This window comes from Podarcis bocagei, assembly GCF_964188305.1.
Source record: "Podarcis bocagei genome assembly, chromosome: 12".
NCBI lineage: Eukaryota > Metazoa > Chordata > Lepidosauria > Squamata > Lacertidae > Podarcis > Podarcis bocagei.
Window position 1 is genome coordinate 13,257,646 of NC_138137.1, and position 17,497 is coordinate 13,275,142.

General features: G+C 42.7%; 2 protein-coding genes across 3 annotated transcripts in view; one reads left to right on the forward strand and one right to left on the reverse strand.

The window, feature by feature from the left end:
- Positions 1-2,006, forward strand: part of LIMD1 (LIM domain containing 1) — a 52,935-nt gene extending 50,929 nt beyond the window's left edge. For both annotated transcript variants that reach the window (XM_081164572.1, XM_081164573.1), the window contains one exon: positions 12-2,006. In XM_081164572.1, coding sequence (XP_081020698.1) covers positions 12-152 — 141 coding nt within the window. In that variant the 3' untranslated portion in view covers positions 153-2,006. The remainder of the gene's footprint in view (positions 1-11) is intronic.
- Positions 2,007-3,162: 1,156 nt separating this feature from the next.
- SACM1L (SAC1 like phosphatidylinositide phosphatase) overlaps positions 3,163-17,497 on the reverse strand; it is a 32,382-nt gene continuing 18,047 nt past the window's right edge. Inside the window, exons 11-20 of the mRNA XM_081164630.1 lie at positions 16,614-16,682; positions 16,454-16,533; positions 14,943-15,041; positions 12,881-13,019; positions 12,279-12,348; positions 12,109-12,181; positions 10,721-10,814; positions 10,095-10,187; positions 6,886-6,943; positions 3,163-5,216 (exon numbers count right to left, since the gene is read on the reverse strand). Of these exons, the coding sequence (XP_081020756.1) occupies positions 5,080-5,216; positions 6,886-6,943; positions 10,095-10,187; positions 10,721-10,814; positions 12,109-12,181; positions 12,279-12,348; positions 12,881-13,019; positions 14,943-15,041; positions 16,454-16,533; positions 16,614-16,682 (912 nt within the window). The 3' untranslated portion in view covers positions 3,163-5,079. The remainder of the gene's footprint in view (positions 5,217-6,885; positions 6,944-10,094; positions 10,188-10,720; positions 10,815-12,108; positions 12,182-12,278; positions 12,349-12,880; positions 13,020-14,942; positions 15,042-16,453; positions 16,534-16,613; positions 16,683-17,497) is intronic.

Below are 17,497 nucleotides of genomic sequence, written 5' to 3' on the forward strand. Positions count from 1 at the left end.
TTCTCACGTAGGACTGCGGCATGGAACTCAACGACGAAGACGGACATCGGTGTTACCCCCTAGATGACCACCTGCTCTGCCATTCGTGCCACCTTAAACATATAGAGAAAGGCACAACAACTCATGCGGATGCCTACGTACACCATTTCTAGCCAGTTCTGCCAAACTTCCCAGAAGCCTGCCAAGGGAAAGGTTTTCACGGCTGTCGTTTTTGAGGTGCGTATCTACCTCAGCGGGCGATTTGCAGCGAGAAGATGAAGGAAGAGGCTCTCTTTTTTTTCTTTCTTTTTGGCCTTGTGCATTGCGTGTGTGGCAATTGCACACAACAAAGGATTTGTATTCGTTCCGGACAAAAACTTACAGTATTAGCTGGAGTGATTTGTGGCTCCTTGTGTGCTTCTCCCCTCCCCCCCCCTTTTTTTTTGCTGGGAGAAAGCGGCGGGAGAGACTGTTTTCTTCTCGAGTCATTTGAGAGGAATCTTTAGCAAGTAAAATCACAACAAATACCCTTTAAAGGACACAAGAAAGTGCCAGAAATAAGTGACAATACACCTGCACGTCTCATCTTGTGGCTTCTTGTTCTGATAGTCAATCAGGGAAACACAACGTCCAGCCCTCCAGCAAGTCTACATACTGAACAGACTCTCGTGATGTTTTTAATTTGTGGTGACCGAGACGTAATTACCTGCCTTTCCTTACATTGGTGGAAGTTATCCTATTTTCCAGGAGGTTATCCTGGAAAAGACCCTGATGTTGGGAAGGATGGAGGGCACAAGGAGAAGGGCACGACAGAGGACGAGATGGTTGGACAGTGTTCTTGAAGCTACCAGCATGAGTTTGACCAAACTGCGGGAGGCAGTGGAAGACAGGAGTGCCTGGCGTGCTCTGGTCCATGGGGTCACGAAGAGTCGGACACGACTAAACGACTAAACAGCAACAACATCCTATTGTCCTATCCTATTGCATGCAGGTTGGAGGGGCTGATCTGCTCTCACCATTCGTTTTAGAAACCCAGCTCTACTTTCTACCTGTTCCCACAGCTCAGCCACCAGCAAGTGTTGTTGTGGAGTAGGGACAAAACATTACCGCTTAACTTCACAACAGGGATGGTGACGTTGAGATCATCTCCCCGGATGCTGCTATTTGCTAATCCTCCGCATGTCAGATAAATAAGCTTTTCTGTGAGGAAAAACCCGTCGAACAAGGCAAGCCGAAGAGAGAGGCAGATAACGTCAGCATGCAAAGTGAAGGGTAAAACTGCCACTCCTGTTTTGAAAAACCCCATATCTCCGTTGTTGTGGCCAACTAAAATGTCACAAAATAGGGAGCCAAGAGTTCACTGTAACTCTTCCATCAGGCTGGATAGTAAACAAGGTATCAGGGGATGTAGAAAATACTGGCTTGGTATTGAAGCCATAATGTCTGCATTGGTCAAATACTCGTTATTGTTCTATCGTCTTGGAAGAGGTTGGCTGCAGAGGCTGTCACAAAGAGGGCCTGCACTTCAGTTTACTACGCCACTGGCATTGCTGTGAAATAAATAGTCACAGTGACTCAAGAGCACAAATTTAAGGTTAGCACAGCTTGCTGCTCTTTAATAGCCTCACTAATTTTGAGCACTTGGAACAATTTGAGCCTGGGTAGAGCTTTAGGGTCTGTTCTACCGGCCACTGCCTGACCAGGCTGCCAAATAATCAGAGATTATTTTCAAGACTAGGGTCTTCTATACTGTTTAGGAAGAATAGATTAACACCTGTATTTGTCTTGGAACTCCTGTGCCTTAAATCTTAACTTTTACAATTAAAGTATGTGTTTAATACATTTGACATGGGCTTTGGAATATGTGTGTGTGTGTGTACACTTTAGTTACTAATTCTTGGGATAAACTGAAGCGGATGTTAATTTAATTAATGTTAATTTTAAAATGTTTGCCCCAGAAGTCAAGGAGTTGATCACCCTAATGCTAGCCAAGCTTACTGAGTGCCAATAAACTAATTCTGCATCAGTGCTTTGATGTGTGCTCAACTTTTGAGAGGCCTTTGTAAATATTTTTTCCCACTGTGAACTTATAATTGTGGTTATAGCTGATTTTCCTCCGAGCTTTGCCCTCTTTTAACGAGGCTGGTAAGACCTGGTGCTTTTTTACATACTTGGTTTTCTGGTTAAGCTGTAGCACCTGATTGAGCAGCGCCATATGCAAACTTGCGGATCACAGATCTTGAATTCTCTCCCTTAGGTTGCACAGTCACTGTTGTGTTAAAAATAGAGTGATTTCCTGTAGCAAAAGCAACCGGGCATCATGAAAGCAGGTGGGTCTGGTTCCTTTATTACTTTCAACACACCAGCTGTTGTATCTGAGAAGCCAACAGATCTGCCCAGATGGTGTTTGGATGCCAACTCGGTGTAGCAGGCCATGTCATGGAAAATGTTCATTACAGTTGTGATGGGACGCTCTTATTTCCACCTTCAGCTGCTTGCCATCTTATCCATCTGTATGCTCAGCCATGACCTTAACTCTCTGACTTCCATTCTCAATCCTCACATTGGAGTCCTATAGACACAGCTGCATGGTGTAGTTTTATATTGCATCCTAAATTAGCAAAGTAGAACCCACAAGGAAGAAAGGGGTTATTGTGATTTCAGGGGGAACACAAGCAGTTCATACTTTCATTTTCAGATATTTCATAAATCCATGCAACATGAGCTTCTTCGACACGGTGCAGCAGATGAGGTGCTCTTTGTATTTCAACTTTAAAAATGATTTAAAAGGTATGTGCTTTTGTTTTATTTCCTTCACATTTCAACTTACATCCTAAATGCACATGATCTACTGTTGTTTTTATTTCAGTCCTTCAGCTAAAGTCCTCCATACATGATTAGCTAAACATATTGGGTATTTTGCAGCACACATTAAAATGCTTAAAATGGCTGCATGTGGAAATGGGGTAAGTTGGAGGTCATGCAGAGCATTAAAAATAACTAAGAGTCCATGAGTATTTTCACAACAGTTCTTTCCCCCCCCAAAGATGGCGAATTACGTAATATAATCCAATGATGTCTAGCAGAATATGGCTAGTCTGTAGCTATTCATCTTCATTCTGCCTTTAACCACAGTCCCAATACACATTTTGTCCATTAATCAATCAGGATTCAGAGACAGAATTCAGTATTTAGAAAAGATGGAAGTTTTATTATTGTTTGAGTACACTGTGTGGACTTAGAAATGCAACCTCTTTGCAAAGCAATGGAAAACAGACATCCTTCCAAACCTCAAGCCTACAGAAATTTAGTTCTTTTCTAACAATGCTAGCTGCCCAAACTTTCTTCTTTGTTGCAACAAGTTCTTAATGGGAAGTGCATCAGAAGGACAAAAGCAGGAGTCACTTAAAAAATGATCTGCTAATGAACATTAAATCAAACATTTGATGCAAGACCTTTTTTATATTTTCCACGCATTGAAGTGGATGACTTGGATTTTAGTTTTCAAACTCTGCTGACTGTTCCTTCCTCTACAAACAAAAACTGTTTATGTTATTACAAGGACTGTGAGAATAATATTGAAACAAACTCAGAGACCCTCAAACATTCAAAGGTTAAAATGAACAGTTGCTGTTTCCATACGGTACAGTATGTTCAATTGTCATACAATGAAAAAACTGCACAGCAAGTTGTGTTTTAGCTTGGAATGACCAATTGTATTAACCCCTAGTTGTCTACATGTCCGCCTAATACTTAAATTCATAATTGCAATCTCGACTATACAGCTGTAATTACAGGAAGTATAATTAAACAATTCACAGTACCTGAAGCTGATCCGTGTCCGGTTCTGAACGCAAGTAATTAGAAAATGGTTGACAGAGTAGTTTAAAATTGGTCCTTGGATTTAGATCATCTAGTTTTTAATATAAAGCTTGGAAGCACTAAAGTTGAGACACACATTTATTGATAACCAGCACAAGGCTATTCTTAGAGCTTAGTAGTTTCCAGAGAAAGTTACAATTGTAGAGAAATATAATTACGGCATGCACAAAAAGCAAGCTGATGTTGATCCCAAGTGCAAATATGGAATTAACTTCCCCTCCCCTCCCCCCAAATGCATCAAATGTATATTGTCTTCCACAGATTACCCCTCCTAAAACCAAGGCAGCATAAAGCAGCAGGTGGTTTGCCAGATTAATAAGAAATACCTTCTGCGTTTGAGACTCTTCGGAAAGAAGCAAATACTTTGGACCTTTAGCGTAAGAGGGTTCAGATAAGTAGCTTTACATTCTTTGATTCCATTTACATCTTCTTAAGAGACAAAACAATCTTTAATCACACTGAAGTTTGTCATCTAAGTCTTCTAAGGACTGTAGTCATTAAAGCAGCACAGGACATGTTCCAAACAGAGTGAATCCTCCCGACAATGATTTAAACAGAATATTGCATCAGCAGTCCCAGAAATGGCAGGAGAGACTCGCCTTTAGATAAGGGAGCACGAGGAGAAAAATATATTGGGGGAGACACACAAAAATACATACAACCCTGCGCTTGATACATCGACTTTCCTCCTGGCTACAAGGGCACTCAACAGAAGTTTAATTAAGCAGCAATTGTTGATATTGTTAATAAGCAAGGCTTTTTACTAGTATCAGATATTGTAACCTGGTTGTACCCTAGTAGTGGCTAGATTGCTAAGTAACATCAGGAGAACAGCATCTTTTTTTAAAAAGAAGGCTGAGACATCTCAAAAGATTTTACAATACTACATTCATGGGTTGTGAAGCTTGGCACACCCTTTTTGTGAATCCAGTTAACACCCTGTGGGACGACGGTGCAAACTGGCTTTCATCTCTTAATCCTCCTAACGGTTATGTGCGCAAGCTCTCCAGTAAATGCAATACTCCTAAGATCATTGTGACTATAGAATCAAAACGGCGAATCCCCTCCACCAAGTAGTTCGATTCAATTTTTCACCCTGCAAAGATGAAAGCTAAAAAGAAAAAAAGACCACGAGCTTGTGTGGAAAGCAGGTCAGTAGAGGCTCCAGGTACTGGTGGAGGAGCCATCCCTACCAAGCTGTTTTCCACACACACAAATTCAGTCCATCTTCTCCTTCTGAACCAGCCTGGGCGCATCTACAAAATCCTTGCCGTTGTAAAGGATGATAGCAAGAGTTCCAAAGCTTGCGCTTCCCCAGAAAACCACGTAGGCCAGGGTCTCTGTCCAGGTGTCACCTGTGGACACAATAAAATGCTTTCAGCTACGTACAAGGACTATTAAGAAACTATATTAGCGACCAGAAAGAGAAGCCTGCTAGAATTCTGAAGTGCAATTTCAGATCTACAAATCTGAGTGTTCTTCCCCACACGCCGCCAACGTATTTATTAGCAGAAGTGGTGAGAATATTTTCATATGTATGAAGGTGACATTTGGGAACCTGAAGGGTGACGGAGAGTATTAGGAAAATATACAGCAGGTGGTATGGGCCTTTGCAGAAAATGTATTGTGAAAGAGAGCACATGGCACAGCAAAACAAAACACTGGAATGCAAGTGGAGTTTCCCACAGCATCAAGGCTGAGGAAATGGGGGGCTGCATGCAAAAGCAGCCAACCCTCCGTGGGCCATTTCAGACAGGCAAGTGGGGTCCACCTACCTAGCAATCACCTGGCACCAGGTGCTCTTAATTTCAGCCCGCAGCTGCAAAGGAAGAGTCGGGTGCACGCTAAGGGCACTCCCATTCTTTTGCAGGCACCATTAGGCACTTTGCAGCAGCCATGGTTTGAATTTCCCACTGACTGATGACATCAGGCATATTAAAGGTGTTTGTCATTTGGACGCACCTGAAATGCTCCAGTCCCTGTAGCTTATGAGGGAGAATATTTGATTCAGCGGGGGATGCCGTTAAGTGGCCCGTAAGCTATTATATATCATTATAATGCATCATCACTGCAATTCCTCCCTTCTATTTTAAAGAAATACAGTGGTGCCCCGCAAGACGAATGCCTTGCAAGACGGAAAACTCGCTAGACGAAAGAGTTTTCTGTTTTGGAGGTGCTTCGCAAAACGAATTTCCTATGGGCTTGCTTCGCAAGATGACAATGTCTTGCGAGTTCCTGCTGGTTTTTTTCCCCTCCCCCCTTTTTCTAAGCCGCTAAGCCGCTTATCAGCTGATCCGATCAGCAGATAAGCCGTTAATACCGCTAATCCGTCAATGGGCTTGCTTCGCAAGACGAAAAAACCGCTAGACGAAGAGAATCACAGAACGGATTCTTTTCGTCTTGCGATGCACCACTGTATTAACTTTCTTTAGGAAACATGATTTTGACCTAGGACATAGCTCTGATAATACGTATCTGAAAAGGTAATGGGGCTCTGGTTATTTGGCCACCTAATCATTTTTACTAAGTCATTGCAAATACAGAGGTTAAAATCGGCTCGGCTATAGTTGAAATTCAGCTCCTAATACTTGAACAATATGAATTCTTGGCCACAAAAGTTTTTCCCGCGTGTACGTATGATGTCCCTTTGTTCTTGCTCTACATTTTCAGCAAATGAGGATTGAAACTATAGGCAATCTCGGTGTGGAAGATTCTGCTTTGGAGCAGAGGACCAGCTTGGGCAGCCTGCTGGTACCAAGGTCCAAAGATCCTATGCTGCTTCAAGGGGTTTTTTCCTGGAGTACACTGAACTCATAAACATGAGGCTAGCCATCAGATTTTGTGACTTGTTTGCTACGATGCGTGTACATTCTCACCCACAAACTGCCCGTGTCTAGCTCTGATGATACCCAATTGCAGAAAGAGCTCCTATAAAAACCTCTCGTTAACTTCCAAGAAGCTACTGCCATTGACTTATGTACACTATTGCTGTGAATTTCACGCACAGGTCAGATGACTACTTACCAGCCATAAGCAAACAGATAATGCACATCGAGAAAGCCACCACCATAATAATAGGCAACTGAGAAAGAAAATGGGGGGAAAACAGAATTAAAAGGCAATACATAATAGTGTTTCACAGCTCAGTTATACACAAAGTAGAGAGTATGGTGCTAGCACATCAGTAATCTTAACATGCCAATCTGATCAGAAACAGAAATGTTTCATACACCAACAAATTTATTGTGGCATAACTCTCAGGGTTGTTTCGTCTGATGCAATCAGCTTCAGCCAACAAAACCTTACGCCATAATTTGGCAGCCTTCAAAATACAGGAGGAATCCTCCTTTGTTGTAGGAAAAGCTAGTCACCGCATCTAACTTGCTGCAATGTATTAAACCCTGTTGTGCAGCACAAAGGATATTGTATGGGACTTTTGGACATTAAACATGTGCTACAGAAAACAGAGAACGTTCATTTCTGCAAAGTTTGCATGAGTTGCAGGAACAGGTGCAGGCACTGGTTCCAGAACAGCTTGGTTGTATTTGGCTCTATGAAAACTTAGTGAAGTTGGGCGAGGAACAGGATTTTTGCCCTCTAAAGTTCTGCCAGCCCTTCTGATTCCTGCTCATTTCCTCCCTGTGCTATTTTCACCAGAGTCCATCTCACTCCCACTGTTTCTTGCATTACCTGCTGAGCTCACAACCCATATTCCAAGCACCAAAGAACAACTCTGTTGGTGGAGCAGGATCTTGGGGTGATGGGTTTGAGCCCCACATTGGGAAAACGATTCCTCGCATTGGAGGGAGTGGACTAGATGCCTCTTGTGGTCTCTGACACTCTACAATTCTATGATTCCATAGCGTGGCCACACAGGCATTACTTCCCACACCCCACCTTTCTATGCCTGGCAGGATTGTGATGAGCCTTAGGCTTGCATGCTTCCTCTCACACTATGCAGAAATGAATGACTGCCTAGGAACCCTGCATACGCCATATCAACTTCTAAAGAAAGGTAGCACGTATAAGAAACAAAAAACAGTGCGTTTGACTTCCCCCTGCTCTTCAGATGTATAGAAAAGTTTCAGTATTGCAGTTTGCCTGTAAAGGTAAAGGACCCCTGGACAGTTAAGTCCAGTCAAAGGCAACTATGGGGTGTGGTGCTCATCTCGCTTCAGGCCAAAGGAGCCAGCGTCAGATCATGTGGCCAGCATGACTAAACTGCTTCTGGCGCAAAGGAACACCGTGACAGAAACCAGAGCGCATGGAAACGCCGTTTACCTTGCCGCCACAGGGGTACCTATTTATCTGCTTGCACTGGCATGCTTTCGAAGTGCTAGGTTGGCAGGAGCTGGGACAGAGCAACGGGAGCTCACCCTGTCGCGGGGGTTCAAACCGCCGACCTTCTGATCAGCAAGCCCAAGAGGCTCAGTGGTTTAGACCACAGCTCCACCCACATCCCACTGGTGCCTGTAACTGTGTAGGAAGATGTCTGTCTTTAGCCCATGACAGCAAAAACTAAAGCAGAGCACCCTCCTGCCTCCATTTGCCTGGATTCCCAGGTGGCTACGGAGAGGTCACAGAACTAGGGTTCGCCAAGATGGCAGAGGCTACAGATGATCAATCGCCTTCCTCTCTTATCTCCATTTGGTTGCAAGTGGCTGATAGCCAGGTGCAAAATGCAAAATGTGCCTGGTGAATTTCGAACACCGCTAATTACAGTAACAGAAATCGTGTGGGTCAGGAAAGCGCACATCTCAGGCATCACAGACGGGTAAAGAGGTGTGTGTTTAGGAGACGTGTGTGCAGACCAGCCCTTGCTAACCTAGCATCCTCCAGATGTTTTAGATGACATCTCTCTGCAAGCACAGCTGGCTGAGAATTGGGAATTGGGAATTGTCGTCCAAAACATGTGGAGGGCACCAGCCTGCTGAAAGCTGATCTCTGTTCTGCCTGCCACACATTCTGCAGCGTTAACAGCAGCTATTGTGAAATTCACACACGCAAAACCCCCCTTTGCTTGCTTCTCCGTGCAGAAATCTCTACAGAGAACAGCTGCTGATACTTGCCCACAGTTCCAAGCGCACCTGAAGTTTTGCTAACAGCGCTTCTATTTTTAGCCTCCTTATTGATCACGAGCAGAAAACAACAGCTAGCTCCCCGATGCTCACACAAGTACTGTGACAGCTGTGAAACGCCGCCTGCGGGAAGCCAGCCAAGGAAGAGCTGGGCTCTCAGTCCCATCTTTGTTAAAAGCCACACCTGCAATTCCACTGCTGGGCCATCAGAAAACTGCCCAAGTGGCAGGGGAGAGTCTGGAGGTTCAAAGAGGGTCACCGGTAGCTCATGCCCCCCCCCCAGTACACTTTACATCTCTGAGGCTTATTTGGAGTGTTGCTGAAACAGCACAGGCAGTTACTGCCTCAGTTTACGGTACAGGGAGCAGCACCAAAACAACAGGGGAAAGGCACCTCTTGTGCCAAGAGCCTAGCACGCCATCCTATTCTGCTTAGCTGCAGAGAACAGGATCAGTTCTATATCTCAGCCACTGTATATTGTAGGATGGTGTCATAGCTAGGTTTTACATGCATGAAATCAGAGCTCAGATCCCTGCTGGACAGTTTTGTGCGTGAACTAAGCCTTGGTCTAGTGCTGTGTGGACAAGTTCTGGGCTTGCGCACTCCCAGCCAGCCAGGAGGCAGATTTCTGCCCAGTTAACTTTCAGCTTCAAAGAACACCAGCATTGCATGCAAACCAGAAATCCTTGTTTAAAACCAACAGTGGGTTCCTGCCAAACAAGCCAACATCATTTGTTTAGCAATTAACCGCTGTTTGTTTTTCAACCAGGATTTGGGGTATATGGAAAGCAAAGATTCTGTTTCGAAGAAAATAAACTCGGTAAAAATCTTCCCCATAGTTATGCAAGGGGAGGAGAGCACATTAGGTGAGATGCTATCCTCTGGACAGCAAGTAACTATCTCCCAAGTCTGCCTGAGAGCCCAGGAACAGAGGGATACAAGTCCAATACTGGACACACAGTTTTTTTTCATTAGCCCCAAATGTAAGCCATGAAAGTTGCTCTACTCTTTGCAAAAGCCAAACCAGGGCTTCAGTTCCAGTAAGTAAAATGTAAAATACATGCAACCACAACACATTGTTAATCTTAGCCTGATTCAACTAAGTTTAAATAGTGTTATATAAAGATAAGCTCACAAAAATGGAAAAACCCTTACAGCCAAAAATTTCCAGTCTTTCTGCACATGAAGAGGACTGAGAGAATCTACTTCATCCACCGAATAGTTTCCAAGAAATAGATCTATAGCGTCCTGCAAAGCAATCCAGAGTTAAACGGTTGAGAATCAAGTCCCATATTAACCCACTCAGCACTGCCAAAACCCACCCTCCAGTTACTGTACACTGCCCATTGGTCATCTAAAAAGTTGCAACTTCTCTGCTCCTTTCCTTCCCCACTTGCAGGCCATCTTTCCAGTGACTTCAAGGTGCCTCTGATGAAAGGTCTCCTCTCCCAGTTCTATACATTACACCTATGCTTTTCCGAATGCCGGGATCCGCTTGCCATTTGCTGGCTTGTCAAATGTCATGTCCCTCTCCTTCGTTGCCTCCCTCCTTCCACTTTTTGGAATCCTTTTCAACATGACAGTAGCCAAGTCCTCACTGCAGTTTTTACAACTGCACCACCCTGGAATCTCCCGCTTCTCCAGAATTAACTGCCTTGTGCTACATGCCGCATAAGCCCTGGGGCAGTGACCACGGTGCTTTTCGTTCCTTTCAACGCACAGCACACTTTTCAAGCTAAATAAAGAGCAACTGGAAAAGCCAAATGCTAGGAAGTTCTTACCTGTCTAAATCCATCAGAAAAGTTGTTTTTGTAGTAGCGAATGAGTGAGTTCCAACCATCCATCAGGAGGCCCCACTGAGTTCTCTTCCCAGTTCTATTAAAAAAAGAAGACGACTTTCAGTATTACAGAAAAATATAATAAAAGCAGACATTTTCAACAGGGAAAATTGAAATCTGTTGCTTATAAGGAACTGGTCTAATATTGGTAGTGGTAGGAGCACCAGGGAGGGGGGGGTGTCTACCCCCAAATTGAAAAGGTAGGCCTCAAATCCTCTAGCCTTTCTTTTATAACCAAAGCACTTTCTCCACTTCAACCTAATTTTCCCCTCCCCACCACCACAAAGAGTTACCAAGGGATCCACAGTAAGGCCTCGTGATTTCAAAAATAAACCCTTCAGAGAGTTCCTCCCTTTCACACATTTGCACAAATAGTCCAGATACTAGCATGGTCTCTACAGCGCTGTTTTATTCTCATTTATTCAGAATCTGGGCAAACGATTCTTATCAAGGTTGTATTTAGCCTGAGAAAATATGAAACTGATGGAGGAATTTAGCTGTGGAACAGCTGGCTGTATAAACAGCATACGACAAAGATACTATTTTCATTTAAGATTGTAGCAAGGGAAGTTGCCAAGAGCAGTAAAAATGTGGAAAGTTACAGCCATTCACATTATAAGCCTAAATTAGGGCGGTCCAACATGCAGCCCCCAAGGCCTTTTGGGTGGCCCTCAGTAGCATTTGACAACTCCCCCTCCTGCCCCGCAGCTCATGCTGCCTTCCCAAAACTGGGAAAGAGAGTCACTGGGATTTGGGAAGGAGGCTTGGGGGCTCTGATAGGGTCCTAGAGTCCACCTCCTTCCCAAAGTCTACCGGTAATTAGTGCCTTGCTAGCTTTGGGAAGAAGGTGGGAGGGCTCTAGGACCCTGCCAGAGGTTATGTGCCAAATTTTGGGCTCACTCTCTAACCCCACAGGACAAGGCAGTGTGCAGCCCGTGGGTTCCATGTTAAAAAACTCTTGTGGCCCTTTTGGTATGAAATGTTGCACCGCCCTGGTCTAGATAAATAAAATAGAAGCACTAAGTAACAGAGGTAGCATTTTCTACACAGCATATTTGCTTTGCTTGCTTTACGCTATTTTATAGTTTTATTCTGCTTTTATTTTAGTGATTAACTGCTGCACACTGCTTTGAGAATCCCAATAGCTTGGTTGAACGAGATACAATTTTTTCAAATTATTTCTAGATAAGCCTCAGGGTCCCTTCCCACTGTATGATTCTATGTAATACGCAGCAACTATGGAAGCCAGTTCAGTGTGTCTGAACAACAGGTAACTGCTCTTAGTGAAGTTACAATACATTTTCTCCCAAGAAAGATTGGTTCAAACTTGCCTTGTGTAGTCTGTCTTTAAGGCACCCGTTCCGGCGTATTGTTTGGCACATGCATTCGCATTATCGGCCCATGCTATGAACAGAGAACATTTTATTTTTCTTTAAAAAGAGACTCCAAATAAGATGCTCATAAAAGTAAGGTCGACTTGGTAACGAAAACCAAAACCTACCGTTTTTATAAAGCTTCTCAAATTCTGCTTGTTCTTCAATTCTCTGCCCGACATGCAAAACGCCTAATCTCTACAACGATAACAGAAACCGTTACTGTATAATAATAATAATAATAATAATAATAATAATAATAATAAATAAATAAATTTTATTTATACCCCACCCTCCCCAGCCAAGGCCAGGCTCAGGGCTGCTAACAAGCAGTAATAAAAACAAGTTGAATGAAGACAACTTAAAAACAAGATTAAAATACAACATTAAAACATTGAAACACTAAAATGCAGCCTCATCACAGGAGGAGAAAGGGAAAAAGAAAGAGGGGGAGGGAATCAAATTGACTACAAGCCAAAGGCCAGGCAGAACAACTCTGTCTTATAGGCCCTGCGGAAAGAAATCAGAAAACTATGAAAACTGGACCATTTCAATGTGCCAGAAAAAGCACGTTCCAGAAACCTATAAACTTGAAAAGGGAGCTATGCATCTATGTAGACATTTGCACCATGCAAATATAGAATATTTTATCAAATTTCTAGAAGGCCAGCAACATCCCTTTACACACAGCTTTTAAAGGGAAACAGAGAGACTAGGAGGCAATCATCACCTGAAGTTGTGCTTGGAGAGAGCGCCGTGCCAGAAGGCTTTGAATCACATTCGTCCGGTCCAGGCAGTCCATACAATTACTGCGGAATGTCCCTTCTTGCTGCATCACCACCTTCCCATCAGAATCAACCAGAAAGTAGCTGAAATACACAAGGGAGCTTGCCTAAGAATTCACAAAATGCCACTTTTACATTTTTTGTTGAAACGCTACTACAGATGTGGAATCAGCAAAGAAAAATACAGTGGTACCTCGGGTTACATACGCTTCAGGTTACAGACTCCGCTAACCAAGAAATAGTGCTTCAGGTTAAAAACTTTGCTTCAGGATGAGAACAAAAATTGTGCTCCGGCGGCACAGCAGCAGGAGGAGGCCCCATTAGCTAAAGTGGTGCTTCAGGTTAAGAACAGTTTTAGGTTATGAACGGACCTCCAGAACGAATTAAGTACTTAACCTGAGGTACCACTGTATAAAAAAATCCTCTAAGGACAGCTTTGCTGGCATCCCAAATGATCTTTAATTCAGTCTCCTTATTTAAATTGAAATCGAAAAATTCTTTTAAAGTCTTCATTTTATGGCTCAATGGTCTAGTTAGACAGTAAAATTTGTGTTAAATTGCTGGTTTAGGGGGTGTTTTTCATCATCTGGAATGGATCAATCCACTTTCCATTACTTTCAATGGGAAAGTCCGCTTCAGGTTAAGAATGCTTCAAGTTAAGAACGGACTTCCGGAACCAATTAAGTACTTAACCTGAGGTACCACTGTATTTATGATGGTTTTCCAGAATATTATTTTTTTAAAGAAAATAATCCTAAAACAATCTCCTTAACTCTAGAGTTTTCCCACAGACTCTGAAGTATCGCTGCTGGTTAACTGCGCCATGAACAAGTTTTGCTTAGATCACAAAGGTTGCAATCATCTAACTATTTAATCATTCTACTTTTCATTTCTCTTACTACAAAACCTGCCAAGATGTGCTTTTTAATATCTTTCAAGACCAGATGTCTGAAATTACTGCCAGGATCCCCAGAGAAGGAAAGCTGTTCTACGTGCCCAAGTGATTCTGGACTTGTTTCTTGAAAGCAGCCTCCAGGCCACACGGCAGGCCATGTTCAAAATCAAGGAGAGACCCAAAAGCTGCTTGCATTACAGCATAAATGTCTGCAAATTAAAGTAAAAAGATCACATGCTCTTGGCCTGGTTCACGAATACTCAGAGACTGTTTTAGAGGAGAGACAAACTAGGGCAAGGCAATAGTTGGCTGTTGCCCACAACGCATCTGGAAAATGCATTTTCTGATTCTCATGAGAAAACAAGGTTCTCATTACAGAATCTGGATTAACGTTTCATCCTTTTCCTTCTATTGAAATTTATAAGATGTCCTACTAAAAGCTATGTGTATTATTTATTATGACTGATCTTGAACATCCATACTAAATTCTTATTCAAAGAGCAGTGTTTTAAAAGGAAGTGTTCTGTTAATAATCAACACGTCCCAGGAAATCAAAGGGCTTCCTGTTCCGTAGAGATGTTTTAATCTTGTTAGGACATGGAATTCAATTCTGAGATTTCTGCTGGTTAGCCTTTGGAGATTTATCCATTCTCAGAAATCAAAATGTGCTAACTTTGTAACCAAGCGCAGTTGTCTCTGGTTTAAGATTTTAAATGTAACACATCTTTGCAGGGAACACCAGCTTTATATTTAAAAAATGGCCAACTATAATGATGCCGTATTATCAAGATCCTTATACCGTTGTGTAGAAATGAAAAAAGAAGCCACATAAGTTCAGAGGATCTAGTTTAGGTAAATCCAAAAGGAAGTTAAGTTTCTATTAAATCAATGCAGTTAATTTCAGCCCAGATCACTGATTGTTGATATAATCTTCCTTAAGAATCACTACAACCATGCAAATTTCTTTGTGACTAAGGCAGCAGTTTACTTTCAGTGTCTGCTGTGTACAAATCAAATTATTATGTAACGTCCACTAACCACAACTAAATGCCTGCACAGCGCAGTTGCATATGACATGACTGTTGTTGTTGTTGTTTAGTCATTTATATTACCTCAATTCATCTTGCTGTTCAGCTAGTTGATCCATTAAAATCTGGAGCCGATCCCACCTCATATGACTGCATTCTTTGTGGAAATCAAATGCTACGTATCTGGGCAGAGAAAGCACGTGAGAGTTAGGAAGCTATTCACCAGTATCTGAATTGGGATCGGGGCAGCGGACAGGGTGGGGGAATGGAAGGAGAGAGGCTGCAGCAGATAAAAAGTCAGAAAAATAAAAACTTGCATTATTAAGCAGCATGAGGTTCCCCTGATAAAGCATTTTCTCAAAAGGTACCAAGCATAATATTAACTATGAAACAGGATTTTGTCTTTGGGATGGACAAAGGTCTCTGTTAGCAGGGGAGAAAAGTGGGGCTCGGAACTGTACAAAAGTATTTAAAAAGCATGCTCTGCCCACCTAAAAGGGTTTGTTGTTGAAAGATAACTCTTGCCAGCTTCACATGAAAGTGTAATGTGTTTTTTTCCAGAGTTAAAGGCTTTTGTTGGTGGTGTTTTGTTTTTTTTTACTGCAAACTGCCCAGTGAACTTACGCTTTTTAGGTTGTGGGGTGGGAGGTGTTCAGTTTGCATTTTTCTTTCCAATTCAAACAAACAAACACACTTTTGCCTGCAGTCTTCTCCAGCAACAGGCTTATAAACCTTAATTTCCCCTCCCAAATAAACATTTCCAAATCAAAAGCCACACAATGGCACTCTTGCATCTTGCCTCTCCTACCGTATGACATAAAGGTAAAGGGACCCCTGACCATTAGGTCCAGTCGTGGCCAACTCTGGGGTTGAGGTGCGCGTCTCGCTTTATTGGCTGAGGGAGCCGGCGTACAGCTTCCGGACTGTATGACATGACCACCCTTATATTTGACAGTTTGCTTGGAGGGGATCTTCCTCCATCCCAGGCCAGCCAGCTACCTACCATCTTCATGGATCTCTCCACCCAGCCAACCATGAACTCTTGTAACAACCATTCTACTTCCATTTCTCCATCTCTCATCTCTGAACTCCGATGGTGGTCTTAATATGGGCATGCTTAGAATCTGCACAGGTTTATTTGTCTTTATTTGTCGTGGTCCAGAAAGGGGATTCAAACTTTCTGGAGCAAGTTTTGCCCTAGCACATGTGTGTGTGTGTGTGTGTGTGTGTGTGTGCACGCGAGCGCAAACACATCTCTTTATCCTGTCCTTTGACAACAGAGAGGTGTGCTTCTGGGGCCCACACGATTCCTGTGACCGATCTGTCCCAATTGTTTTTTAATTTCTGCTTTTAAACTATTGTAACCTGCCCTGGGACCTGTGGTGAAGAATGGGTGATAGACAAATTAAAAAGAGGGACAGTAGTAAGCCGTGCGGTTTCATTTAAAGTCCTAAATAAAATCTGTGCAACTACAGAAAGCATGTTATCATTGAATTCACACAGAACTTGACATCTTCACATGCAGGTACAATTTTATGTCTAAACCAGACAGTTTTTCTGATACTGATGCAAATACTGTTTCGTTTAGCATGTACCTGACCATTCCATTTCCCAAGCTGTTTACCATTTTTGAAAACGTTTGCTCAAGCGGCTTTTCTGAGCCCTTCTGGTTAACCTGCAAAGGAAGAAAAAGGTCACACGCAGCAGCGATAACATTTTCCTGAATTCAAATGTACAATTAAATTCAAATCTTACCAGGTTAACAATTATTTGCTTTCCATAGCTAATAATCTGACTGTCAAAGTGTCTTTGGAAGCCATCCATCTGAAAAAGAACATGGTACACTCTTTATTCAAAGTACTGGCCAAAGCGTCATGTTTTTGAGAATTTGTAAAAAAAAAGGGGGGGGCTTGCTCAATATTCAGTGAACATAGCAAGGGAATATTAAAAAGGTTCAATATGCAGCTCCAGCTGTGCAGAGTTAAAAGCAAATGGCAACACGTTCATGACTACTACAGATGTTAGATCATGCATTCATTGTTGTTATATTCTGAAATTAGCCAGAAAACTCATCAACCATCTCTGCCTGCCTACAGCTTTTTATCCACCCCCCTCCACAGTTCTGCATATACCTGCTCTGCCTCTCTCGATGTTGCTGTGTAACACCTTGAGCCAAACAGAAGACTGTCGGCCCAGGGGGCTGGGGCAGAAAGACAATAGGGGAAATCTTTTGATTTTGAACTCCTAGCTCTATTGACAGTTTAAGACACTAACTAATGTGCTTTTACACAAAAGAACATTCCAACGGCTCTTTGTTGGAACAGATCACTAGGACTGGGCACTATCTGGTTTTCAACACTGTGATACATCAGCAGCTAAACATCATGATACACTGATATATCACAATATCTAAAATAAGGATGGAGCTATGTGGAGGCATTAGCTGGCTTCATGGTTTTTCCCACACTGTGATTTTTGCATAGGATACGCACACACACATGATGATTTGCAATATATTGCCAGATTAAAAATTATGAAACCAATATGGATTTCAAACCAGCCCTATAGATCACTTTTGGAGCATTTCCCAGAAACCAGAAACTACTTGCTGCTTACAAAAGATTGTTAGCCTTTCAATG